General features: G+C 36.6%; 1 protein-coding gene across 1 annotated transcript in view; it reads right to left on the bottom strand.

The window, feature by feature from the left end:
- The window catches only part of SYNE1 (spectrin repeat containing nuclear envelope protein 1), a 241,632-nt gene that overhangs the window by 119,523 nt on the left and 109,407 nt on the right, over positions 1–12,702 (bottom strand). Inside the window, exons 64-74 of the mRNA XM_031056245.1 lie at positions 12,388–12,552; positions 10,792–11,109; positions 9,882–10,037; positions 9,041–9,211; positions 7,992–8,318; positions 6,658–6,810; positions 5,188–5,355; positions 3,906–4,082; positions 2,928–3,074; positions 1,754–1,879; positions 107–283 (exon numbers count right to left, since the gene is read on the bottom strand). Of these exons, the coding sequence (XP_030912105.1) occupies positions 107–283; positions 1,754–1,879; positions 2,928–3,074; positions 3,906–4,082; positions 5,188–5,355; positions 6,658–6,810; positions 7,992–8,318; positions 9,041–9,211; positions 9,882–10,037; positions 10,792–11,109; positions 12,388–12,552 (2,085 nt within the window). The remainder of the gene's footprint in view (positions 1–106; positions 284–1,753; positions 1,880–2,927; positions 3,075–3,905; positions 4,083–5,187; positions 5,356–6,657; positions 6,811–7,991; positions 8,319–9,040; positions 9,212–9,881; positions 10,038–10,791; positions 11,110–12,387; positions 12,553–12,702) is intronic.

Genomic DNA, 12,702 nt, shown 5'->3' with positions numbered 1-12,702 from the left:
TTAGCCACTGTATGCAGTATGTGCATATAATATAAATCATAAAATAATACCAGCCACAGAATGAACTTCTTCCTTACCTTCTGTTCTTAACCCAAAGTCTCCTTACCTTAACCTGGAGTACCATATTCTGGGCAATATTTAGCTCCAACTCTGCCCGTCTCCTTTTTAAATTCTGTAGCTGTTGATCCACATCCTGGAAATATATCCAGAGCTCAGCCTTCAACTGTTTGATCTCTTCCCAACCTTGAGACAAATACTGTGAGTGCATTATCTGTTGCTCAATCTAGAAGAAAAGAAATGAAAAGGAGTAGGAATGCTTTAATTCATCTATTTTTGGAGAATGGAGGATGAACATCATTCTTCCTTTGAACACAATACTGTACTAAAGCAATTTCTGCACCAGATTCTGAAGGGGCTAACATTATCTACAATAACAGTCTTAACCTTCAAAAGTCACAAAAATTGCACCTATCAAAGGAAATATAGGTGGAAACAACAACAAAAAAGAAATTAACTATCATTCACCCTTGTGAGAAGCAAGTAAGTTTATAAGTGTTTGTATTTCAATGTTCTTTGTCCTCTGTTAAAGCTTAAATTATTTGTATAATTTAGTCTGCTGCATGCCAAGACTATTGCTAGAACGCACCCTACATAAAAGTTTCAACTAAACAGTTCAATTTAATATGCTTAGCCCAGTTATTTTATATATATGCCTCTTCTAAAATGCCAATAACAAGAATGCTTACCAGACCTGAGCCATCAATCCTCTTACACCAATAGTGACACAGCTGCTTTTGCTCTAAATACAGCAGTCGGGTGCCTTTAAGATTTAGACACTCAACCAGCTTAGCATATCTCGGCACTATGCCATCTGTGATTTCTTAGCAACGTTTCACTGCTTTGTATGTCAAAAGAGTGCCTTACTCCTGTGATTGGGATGATTTTCAGCTATTCACTTCTTGGACTGCCATATTTTTATGGGTCATTTGGATGTGTACAATTCCCTTCTGTGGTATGGAATGCTGTTACTGTATTAGATTTTTACTCTTGTTAGAAGTAGTTTAAAAACTTTGGTTGTGTGTCTGTGTAAGAGAGACTAAATTTTTCATGTTTACAAGAAGAGGAATGCTCATAATACTTCTTTTCCAAGAACTTAAGTTTATAGTTCTATTTTAAACCTAAGCATTAAGTGACTTTAAAACTTGAAATTGAGCAGAACTTCTATAAATTAATATTCTGAAATAGATGCACTTTGATTCATTAACTAAGCCATCATATTTTCTATTGTTATGATGATTATTATATTAGTAATGTATTCATATAGGCCAATATGAACATCAGTCTATTGTTGAATAAATAGTGACAATAAAATATGTCTCAGACGTAATAAAATACAGGGAAGATTAGACTGAATTGTTTTTTGAAAACATAACTTGAATACAGTTTTCTTCCACAGAATGTTATTTCTGTAGCTTTAGACCAACATCTTGTAACACTGTGTAAGTGCCTTTAGCAACCTTAGTTGTGTGTCTTTTTATTAGTACCAGGATGGTAATGTATGGATTTAATAATTAAAAAAAAAAAGAAGCAGAAAGAGAAAACTATTTAACTATCTCTAAAGAAATATTTCAGATGAAAGTAAGAGGACATTTCTTTAAACCATTACCCAATGTGACCTTTTTAAAAGGGAACAGATCAAGGCAGTTAAAGCTCTAAATAGGATTAGAAGTGGGTTGTTGTGGTTATCTTGTACCGTTTGTTTTGTTTGCTGAATGTCTGCTGCTGTACTCTTCACTGTGGCATCTGACAGATCACACATGGAGCACAGGAGATCCAAGTATGTATTGGCCTGCTCCTGCAGAGCCCGGAAATGTTTAACCTGAGGGAAGACAACTCAAAAGTAAACTCTGAGACTGTGGAAATAATATCTTGTTTTATTGCAATCATTTTAGTTTTTTTTGCTCTGCCTTCTTATTTTTACATAAAATTAAATGTAGAAATACATTCTTTTTTTAGGTAATGTTGCTACATTGTAATTATGGAAAGGAATAATCCTTAAAAACGTGATTATTATCTAATTACCAAAGCACTTAGAGACATATGAATTAGCCAGCTTGTTTCTTAGAAACACACAGTCTCAACAAGGTGACAGACTTTCCCAATATGAATGGGAACCAGAGCTTTATGGGACTATCAACAATTTCCTGTTCCTACAGCTAAAAAATTTTCCAATGTCTGACAGATGATGAGAAATTCAGCTTAGTGGCACTTAGGCGCTGGTCTCACTGTGTCACACACACCCTGCTTCTCCTCCCCTTGCAGGTCTGCCATCTCTAGTATTTCAAGATCTCTATTAAGAGAGACGATAGATGAGACAGCTCTGAATTCCAGCATTTTTAGCACCATACCAGTTTAATTTAAAACCAAGCTACAAGTCCAATGTAAAACACACTGTCACTAGAGAATAGTAAGAATAAATGAAAGAATTCTTAATAGTCAATGAAGGCTACAGGCAGTTCTATGCTCTTAGATTGAAAAATTGTTTTAATTGCTTGATAATTGACTCTGTGTTCATGGTAGTCTGAAAAGGTCTCATGAGGAACATAATAGATATGGGCAATTGGACAAGCAGAAAGACAAAACCCCTCTGCTAAACACATCCATGGAGTATCTGATTTATCTAACTAGCCAACATTTTTCAGGCAACATGTTTCTAAGCATTAAGCACAGCTAGTAACAGCCCTCTTTGATTTTTCACCTACAGATATTTTGCATTCCAGGTATTCCTTCTGGGGTTGGGAATGAACATTGAGGCTACACAGCTTTCTGAGAAGGCAAGAAAATACCTAATTTCTAGACATTTACATCTCTTATCTGAACTCACCTTGTTAAGAATAACTGAGCTTTTTCAAGTGCCAAACTTTTACCTGTTTAACTGCATCTGCCAGGCTGAATGCTGTCCATGTTGTAGGCTTTAGCTCTGACTGCACTGTAGACAGCCAAGTCTGGCACTGTTGAAGAGTATCCTGATGATTAACATGCTTCTGGAGCTCATGTTCCAGAGTCTGGTACACCTAAACAAAACATTTTGTAAGTTTAGCACATTTTCAAATATCACATTGTCTCTCTTCTCCTACCTTGAAAACTGCCGATAAAATAGAATCATCAAGTTGTTGATTATTTTAGCCCTTGTACATAAAAGTTCCAAGGGCTGAAAGCTCCTTAAACTCTCACTGCACCCTGATAACATGTGAAGAAGATGCACAATATTTAATGCATAGATTCTGAAAAGAAAAAATAGAGATGCAAATGAAGAACATGCTCTCTTTTTCCTGCATCCAACACTTTTGTATTGATTTTGTATAAGATTATTTTTAGTTTGTTTTTGGGTTCTTTTGTTTAGGGTTTTTTTGGGTTTTGTTTGGGCATTTTTTTGACTGCTGGCTTGATCTCCTAATTGGTTTAACAGAATGACCCAGCTGTCCCTTCTTATTCTGGTTTTAATGAGAGAGACAGTATTTCCTAGCACATACTTGAGACCTGTTTATGTATGTATGCAAACTATCAACACTAAGACTGCAATTTGCTCCCTAGTTTTTGAAACAGAAAAAGGTCTGTTTTTTTCTGCTGCAGCTGCTCAGAGGCTAGTGTACCATGAAGGTAGTGAGCACGTAGCAAGAATTAGAACTGACAAGCCACTACTTTTGCTGGTTGCAAGACAACATTTGGATCACAAGGAATTCAGCTGTAGCACAGGAATGATGAAGTGCTCAGTAACCTGTAGGCTCAATTGAAATGGAAACAGTAGGAAGAGTTTTATACCATTTAAAGAAATAACTCATAGAAATAAAAATACTCTTTATTTTTAAATGGCATAAAAAAAAATTCTTTGAAACAAGACTTACTCTTTGGGCTGTGCTACATATGGCAGAATAGCTGTCCCTTGTTCCCTGAAGATGGCTTTGTATATTTTGCTTAAATTTTGCTTGAAGATGTTCTGCGCACTGGCTGATCAGGTAATCACCTTTACTCTTAAGGTTGTTCAAACGATCTTCAAACCCTGCAATTTCTTCCATGATAGCCTAAGAAACAGATAAAATACTTTTGAAGAAATATGCTTGCTGTGGCACAGAACATTTTTTCTCCCTCCTTTAAACACTTTCATCTTCAGATTTGGAAAAAAATATTCAGACGTGTTGTCATAGTCAAGCTGTTGGATTCCATGTTCATTGTAAAGTCATTGACAAAAGTCTTTACACAGATACCCCACAGAAACTGCAGTAGCACTGTCATAATGTGTACACACTGTCTGCTCAGACCCCAAGACTATGCGTAATCTTCATTTGTTGCATGCTCTTCAAGGCTTCTCCAGCTCCTCTCGTGTCTAGTAATGCAAATTAAATCTCATGCTGAATCATACCTCATTCCACAAGCTCTTTCACAGTGGACAGTTCTTTCCATTGACTTTGGTGTAGCCAATTTTTTATCTAAGGAGGTTAGTTAAAGAATAGCACACCAACCACAAATAATTTAAAGACTTCAATATTTGCCATTGGAATCTCAGTTTCAGGTAGTGGTAGGTTGGATTTTGTTCCCTTTTATCTCCCAGAAAGCACTGGCTATCAAGGTATTAAATGATTTTCACTAACAACAACCTCAACACCACCTTGACTAAAAGCTACAACCTAATAGAAGAACCTAGAATTAGAACAACCTAATAGAGGTACCTCCAGTTTCTGCACTTTCTTCTCCACTGCTGTTTTATCAACCACATCCAATGTGGTGATTACATTTCTAAAGTTTTTTTTAGCAGATCCATACCAAGAAAATTTTCAATGTATTTTTTTTTCAACCTTAGAAGTGCTAAAACAAAAAATACTTCAGGAGTAAACTAACCAAAATCCAGTTTTCGTGGTTCATTTTCTGGGAATTCTCAGGGAAAATCTGACACAGAATTCAGATCAGAGTACAACAAAGCTCTTTATGTAAATACAGTTTCATCCAAGAAAGGATGCTAACAGCAAGCCAGAATTGTTAACTGCATTAATGACACTGATGCTTATTTACACAGTTAGCAGCAAGAGAAATAAAATAGGGGAATGACAAATAATTAGAGATCTGGAGCAGAGGCAGAGAAGCAAAGAAGAAAAATTCTATTTTACAAAGGAAGATCACTAGCAAACCCACCTTTTGGTTAGCTAGTTGCTGAGTGATTATTTCAAGATTGTTGCTTTCCATGAGGTCAGGGCTGGCCAATCTGCTGGACATATGTAATAACCATTTTTCTCCTTCTTGCAAATCACTATTGTAGTCCTCATGTTCTTTTACTCTCACCTCTAAGGTTTCAACACATGCCTGCAGATCCACAATTACTGAAATTAATTTTTCAGGTACAAGAGTTTTTACAAGATTTGATTTTACAAAAGTTAAAAAAAACCCAAACAAGCCAAAACCCACCAAGAACTTGAAAACATAGTAAGAATTATCATCTAAATTTATATTCCTGTGAGGAAAGCTCATATGAATAGACTGTAAAAGAAGAAATCAAAATGCACATTTATTCTGTGAATACATTTCTGTGAATAATTACTTCTGTGGTACCCAGCAGTATTTTCATTCCAGATGAAATATCATACTTTGAAGACTGAGGGAAACACTTGAGAAATGAACACAATCAACTTGACATTAAGTTCACTTACTAGTTATTATACACTCCTGGAAAGACTGCACTTGACCTGCCAGATGCCATGGCTGCTGCTTACAGCCTTTGCATGTACATACTGCCCATGCCTGTGGTAGGCAAATTAAGAATGTACACACTGAGTTAAAAAGGATTTATTCTTTTCAGGAAGTTTTTCTAAATTTCAGTCCCCAACATTCTATCTAATGCAATGGGCATCACCTTTTTGATACAGATCAGAGGTGCGTCTTTAAACTAAAAATCAACCTTGAAAAAAATAAAATCATCTCCTATTGGTGTCCGGATTGGCAATTAAAGGTGCCTAGGGCAAACATAAGTACTAACATGGTTTGCAGAGCTTATCCTTGTTAGGAGAATAAGCTATTAAAAGCTTTAGGAATAATCATACTCTAGGATGTATTTAGAAGCATTAGACCTTTCAAAGTACAACATACATATGGACTAATGAATCAGTGTTAATTAATAATGCCCTTGCTGAATTGAATTATATCCGTCTTGCAGTTTGTTTTCTCCAGCGCCTTTTATTCAACAACTAAACTAAACAGTGTTTGTGGAGATCAAGCAGAAACAAGAGAGTATAATCTAAAGGGATCTGTCCCTTCAAGAAATAATGTACTTAGAATTCTAATAAAGGCTTTTAGAAGTAGTAACAATAACACAGACTAGTCACCAATACATACCTCCTTAGTGTTACAAAACACAAAGACTTCACCTGCTACACTCAATTCATTTCACTGGTTAGATTTATTTATGTAGTTTTTTCCATATTCAAAATTTGCCTGTCACTTCTGCCCCCCCTCCAAACGAAAACCAAAAAAACCCAACAAAGCACCAAGTGTAGTTAAGGGTAGCTGGTTCTTTGTACAGACATGACAACATGAAATAAATAGTTAATATCTTAAAGAGAGGTAAAAATATAGCAAATTGGAAAAATCCTGACGTTTCTTCCTTTTTACCTTGGTTTTCCTGCAGAGTTCCTGGTAACTGCTCTGAAGGTCTTGAGTGTTGTTCTTTAGAGTCACATCATTCACCAGATCACAAAGTGCCTCTCCCTTTTCAATCACTGACTTTATTGAGGGCTCATGAGACAGAACAGTCTGTTGTATGGACTACAATGCAAGCAAGAATTAAAACATATCTACTGATCACTGGAGATGTATATCACTAATTTCCCTTTGATCTGATGCACAGCCTTCTACCATGGTTTATACCATCCTTTCCAGACAGGCAGAACTTTGTTTACCAATACAGGATTCTGTTTCTCAGCCGTGCCCTGAGACAACAACTGTGCACATATGTAAAACCAACAGGTCCTTTTGAGAGTGGTTAGTAGCATGGCTGACAGTCTTGAGCTGGTGAAGCAAAGGGAGTTCATCTGAATGAAGTGGACAGTTCTATGGATAACATTTGTTCAGAGGAACAAATTATGAAAATCGGTGGGAAAATATCACCAAAGCCATCCCCTTAATGAGATGGGATGTGATGAGTGCCTAGCACTGTACTTTAGAGAGTACTTTGAGCAGGGAAGGTGGCAAGGGGCACTGGGCAGCTTTAGCAAGAAAGCCTTGAAGCAATGTAGGTACTGCTCAGCAATGACCAAAACATTGGTTTGTTGGCAACACTTTTTCAGCTGCAAATGTAAAGCACAGCACTACGTGGGCTGCTGTGAGTAGAGTTAAATCCACCTCAGCTGGGCGCAGTACACATTTCATGAAACATCTGTAATCCTGAAGTATTTTATGAAAACATCATTAGAAGAAGAAATGGGGTTTGTCAGCACATTTTTTATTCATTTTTGTGACTGGAGAATAACCCAAACACTTCATTAAAATCCTGACAAAAACTTGGGAGGTTATAGCAGCTGAATGTCTGGGATATCAGTTGAGCTGGGACATCCAGCTTTAACCAGAAAGCTGATTAAGTCAATGTAAACAGTGACAATGTCTGAAGTCAAGAAAGACCAACTGATTTCTATATTTACTTCAACTGCAATCACCTCTGTTGACATCAATGCAATTACTCATATGTGTACTCATAAAAGAATTTTGCTCCATTACAGGAACTTTCAGCTATGGAAGCCTTTTTAGGACATTCACATTTCAAATCCAGGGACTTAGTCTCGTTTGTAGAGGCAGGTATCATGCATGTTTTCATTGATGCTGATTGGGACATCCAGATCAGAAACATCTCATGTACCTATTGAAGAAGCTTGGATACCTGATCAGAGGATTTACTGAGAATCACTAGATTAAAATAAATTCAGTAGTATTATGAGATTACCCCTTTTTACCTTGTATTTGGACAATTGTGCCTTCTTCTCATAGAGTTCACTCTTTGGCTCCACAGGAGCATGTAAGATGGCTTGGTACTCCATGACCCACTGAGTTTGGGCCTTATACTTGTCTGAGAACTCCTTTACCAGCTGAAGACACTTATCTGAAGTCATGTGCTCTTTTCTGATGGAGCCAGCCAGCTCTTCAAGCTGTTCCACGTGATCTCCAATTTCTTTTCTTAACTGGTCAACTTCGTTTTCTTCCATGAATTTTATAGCTCGCTCCCCCTTCTCGCGGGCTGATTTCAGTAAACTGTGGCCTATGTCCATATCACTCAATAGCACCTGTGAAGGAAACCTTGATTAACAGAAAATGTATGAAAACTTGCCTTTTTTAAACTTTGCTACAGACACAGAAAGAATTGCTAGGGAAGATGAGTGGACTTTTCAGTACAAAATTGCCTGGAGTTAAGATGTGTCAAGCTAGAAGGAAGGAGATAAAGCAAATACTTCTGCCCTGCACTGGGCTTGTGAACTTAGAGCTGAGGGCTCTCAGGAGAGGATCTCTGCTCCAAATTCTGGAACAGATGAAAGCTTTCCCTTAGCATATTACATTTAAGCTGCTTAAGCTGCGGGACATATGAAAAGCTCATCTACAACTTTCAGGACGAAATATGAGTGTTTCAATGAAGAGAAATAGGAAGCACTTCTTGCCACAGGGCATAGAAAATACACAAAGAAAGTATACTTGCAGGGAATTGGGGATATAGGAATTTATTTTAAGTTTTAACCTAACATAAAACAGATAGAAGCATGCCTTATGGAAGGATAGAACTAGTATTTAGGACTATATTATTTAGGATTATTTGCCATATTATTTAGGACTACTTGTAACTTCAATAGCCAAACTATGATCTAATAAGATGTGATAACAAAGTTTTGTACTGTGTGGTCTTACCTCCTCTGGGAAGGTAAAGCCAGAATTTTGACCAGCTGTTAAGATGTATGTTAAAAGACAGCCTCTTGTTTGTGAACAGAAACAAAAATTGCATTTAAGAAAGCTGTACCTCTAGTTTCTGCACTTTTTTCTCCATTACTGTTTTATCAACCACGTCAAATTTGGTGATCACATTCTTGAAGTTTTTGTTAGTGGCTCCATACCAATTTGTGTAAGCACTAAAAGACAATTCTGACTCCTCCATGCAGCGTATTTCTTCTTCCAGAAACTTTACTTGCTCCTTCAAACAAATACAGAGGGTAAGGGGTAGAAACAAGGACCACTCAGATGTTTATCATTGGTATTGGTTTAAGATAACAACAAATTGCTATTTATTAATAAAATCTATTATACAAAGATAAAACATATAGGCTTTGAGTTATTTCATAAGTAGTGAATAATTATTACAGGTCTCTTGTCAGGGTGCACATATGTCAATCACCAATGTTAAAACTGAACTAATACTAAACACTGAAAATGTACTTACATTTTGAACTTTGAATTGTGACTTTCCATTACAGTACTATGAGGCAATTACTACTTAAATTAACCTCAAGACTTCACCTTACCAAATCAAATTTTCCACATACTAATGTGTATCAGTGGCAGCCTGAAAACATTTCTCTGTAGGTCAGTTAGCATTCAAGCATACATTATTCTAAATTTGTCCCCTGAAACTATCAAAAAAGATAGTGACAAGGCATTCTGCTTCATTATCCTGATTATGTTTCTGTAATACATTTAATCCAATGAAACCTATATGTATATATATATATATATGAATATATATGTGAATGTTGTGCTATTGAGTCTACAGCAATGAATAGACTCTGATAAAGTCTAATTACAAAAGCCCATTTTTGCTTCTTAACTGGAAATTTATAATATTACAATTAGTTTTCATTACTTACCAAGACATGAAGAAGAAGAGTTTGGTAGCGAGATGTAAGCTGTGTAGCCTGACTTCCCATTCTACTTGCAGTGAGATTTTCCTCTAGTATTTGCTGAGCCAATACTCCAACCTCCTCTACATCATCTTTGTATACTGTAATGTCTTCATGCCACTTCTATGAGAAAGAAATTATCAAACTTATATGACTGATTCAAACATCTTAAATTATCAGGTATTTGATTGCAGCTAAGTCAGGAATTATTGAAAAGGAAAACAAATACACGGTTGTAAACATTCACTTACAACTGGAAAATAAACCAGAATCTGATGAAAGTTATTGTAGCAAATATGCTGGAATGATTTTCATCCCATATGGACTGCACTTCATTACAGATACAATACTTGCAAATTTTTTTCCCCCTTGATAATAATAGTAGAAATACAATCTGGTCTTTCTATGGATTTCACGTGAAGTTTTGAAGATGACTGTTAAGTGTAACCTGGCTTCAGATCTGCTTCCTGTGTTTATTCAGAACCACGTCTTTTCATTCCAGTGACTAAAGGAGAATTACTACATCATCACAGTGGAGACTTCATAACACAGTTGGTCACATTTTACTCTTGTTACCATATTAATTCTTTTCCATTCCACTGCCTATCTTTGTACTCAGTTACATCTTCACACACTGTAGAGCATATGAATTACAGATCTCCCTGCAAGATTTCAACATTGTTATAGCCATACCTCCACCAGTAAAAGGGGAGGAACCTGAATCTAGAAGGCACAAAAGTCTCTTGGAACCATAATTTTAGTCAACAACTCAGAATAAATTGAAAAGCTTGCTCACATTTTCACAGTGCCATCAGGAATTGACAAGGAAACCACACACATTATTTTGTTTAAGAAATGCCTTAACGATATTCTTTACCTTCATTTGTTGAAGCTGCATTTCTTTTGTTGCTCTACCAGACCTCCTTCCAGTCCTGATAACAACTTTCTCCTCCAGGTTTGTTAACCAGTCATTAACCTTCTGAAACTTTTTCTCCATTAACCTCAGTTTGCTCACAGTGGCATTTAATTGGCCTCTTGCTTCAGAAAGCCTGTGCTGATAAACTTGCCAATCCTGCCGTAAGGATTCCAGGGCTCTGTCTTCTATCTGGGGAATTCCCCAGGGAATCACCTCCTCTCTGGCATGGACAGCAGCATTCAATAATGCCTGTCCCTCTGCACAGTGGACCTGTAGCTCCTGTAAAGGCAGAGTTAGTTACATACCTACATTGACAGCTTTCATTCACACATGGCAAAAACCCCCTTGGTTCCTCTGAAGACAGCTGGGCATTCTCTTTAGTTATCTATGGTTAAACATATATTAGAGAGAGTCTTTCCTCTAATAACACAGCATGCTCACTTACAAAGCACACCAAGTATCACTATTACTGACAATTGAACTGCAGAAAATGATTGACAAAGCATGCATTAAATTCTTTCTTCTCCTGACAAGTTCATCAGCTCTGAAACATTGGCTGCATGAGCCAGCATGGGATGAATGGAATCCATTCCCCACAGCATAAATTCAAAACTTTCCAGATGTGGCAAGCAGACTGTAAGACTGGTTCTAAAGTTGAATCTCTTTAAAAACCGAGGCTTCAATCTTCCAAAAAAAAACCCAACCAATTTATTGTTACATATGTTTGAGACAACACTCCAAACTAATTTTTGATACCCTCTCCTGGACATATATGGCATTTTCATGCTTGTTAGCAGAAAGTACAAAGTGATTCAATCTGATTAGAAAACATAACAAGGAAATTACCTTTACAAAACACAGTTGTGTTTCATCTCAGATTTCACTTGAGATATATATCCAGATTTTCAAAATGGGTTTTGTAGAGTAACTATAATGAGCAAAAATATATGCAGAGTCCCTGATCATACAAAGCCCCTCTCAGTATCCTGAATAAGGTAATAAACATTTCATATCTCAAGTACAGACTTTGTGCTCCTTCAACAACAGGTATTAAAGCATTTTATGTCAGCTTAAGATAATAACTGGGGAATTACTGAAGCACTATGGGTTCACTGTTCACTTTCACTGAAGTGAGTCAGTGGAAGTTTTCCCGTGTCACTATAGGAGCCAGCTTGCATGCCTGGAACTGCCTGAAAGTAGGTGCACCTGCACTGTGAGCAATAAAAGATAGAACACCAGTGAAAAACACTCTTCATATTTTATGAAACACACAGGAAAAAGAAGAGATAGACCAACATCTAACACAAATGCAATACTTTCAAGAAAGGATTAGTACAACTGGAGATCTCATTCAAGGCCTGACACCTTTTTTCCAGAAATGAGCAACAATATTTCCACTACCTTTACCTTTGGAGCAACAAAATGTTCATACATATTGCAATTTCAAGTTGGTCTCAAGACAATTTTTGTCTGGCAATAAATATTATTCTGTTACTATACCATCACAGAATTGATTTTTAAATTTTTTTTTTCCCCTGAGGGTGTCACATCACATACCTGTAAATCTCGGAGTGTTGCTTCCTGTTCCTGGGCATCACCATCAAGATGTGATAAACAGTCAAGTTTTTCCTGCTCCTTCTCCAGCCATACTTCAAAGGCCTTCAGATTTCTTTGGTACTCTTGGTGTAAAGTAAGCAGTCCTTCAGCTTTTGTTACAGCCTCCTGCATGTGAAAATATTTACAAATATGTATACATATTTATATGTGTATTGTGTGTATATATATGTATAATGTATTGTCAAACCAAGAGAACATAAACCAGCCATCCATCAAGGGAAAAGGTTTGTATCTGATGCTGAACTTTCCAGGAAT

The sequence above is a fragment of the Geospiza fortis genome, unplaced genomic scaffold (assembly GCF_000277835.1).
Source record: "Geospiza fortis unplaced genomic scaffold, GeoFor_1.0 scaffold162, whole genome shotgun sequence".
Lineage (NCBI taxonomy): Eukaryota > Metazoa > Chordata > Aves > Passeriformes > Thraupidae > Geospiza > Geospiza fortis.
This window is presented reverse-complemented; position numbering and strand designations above follow the sequence as displayed.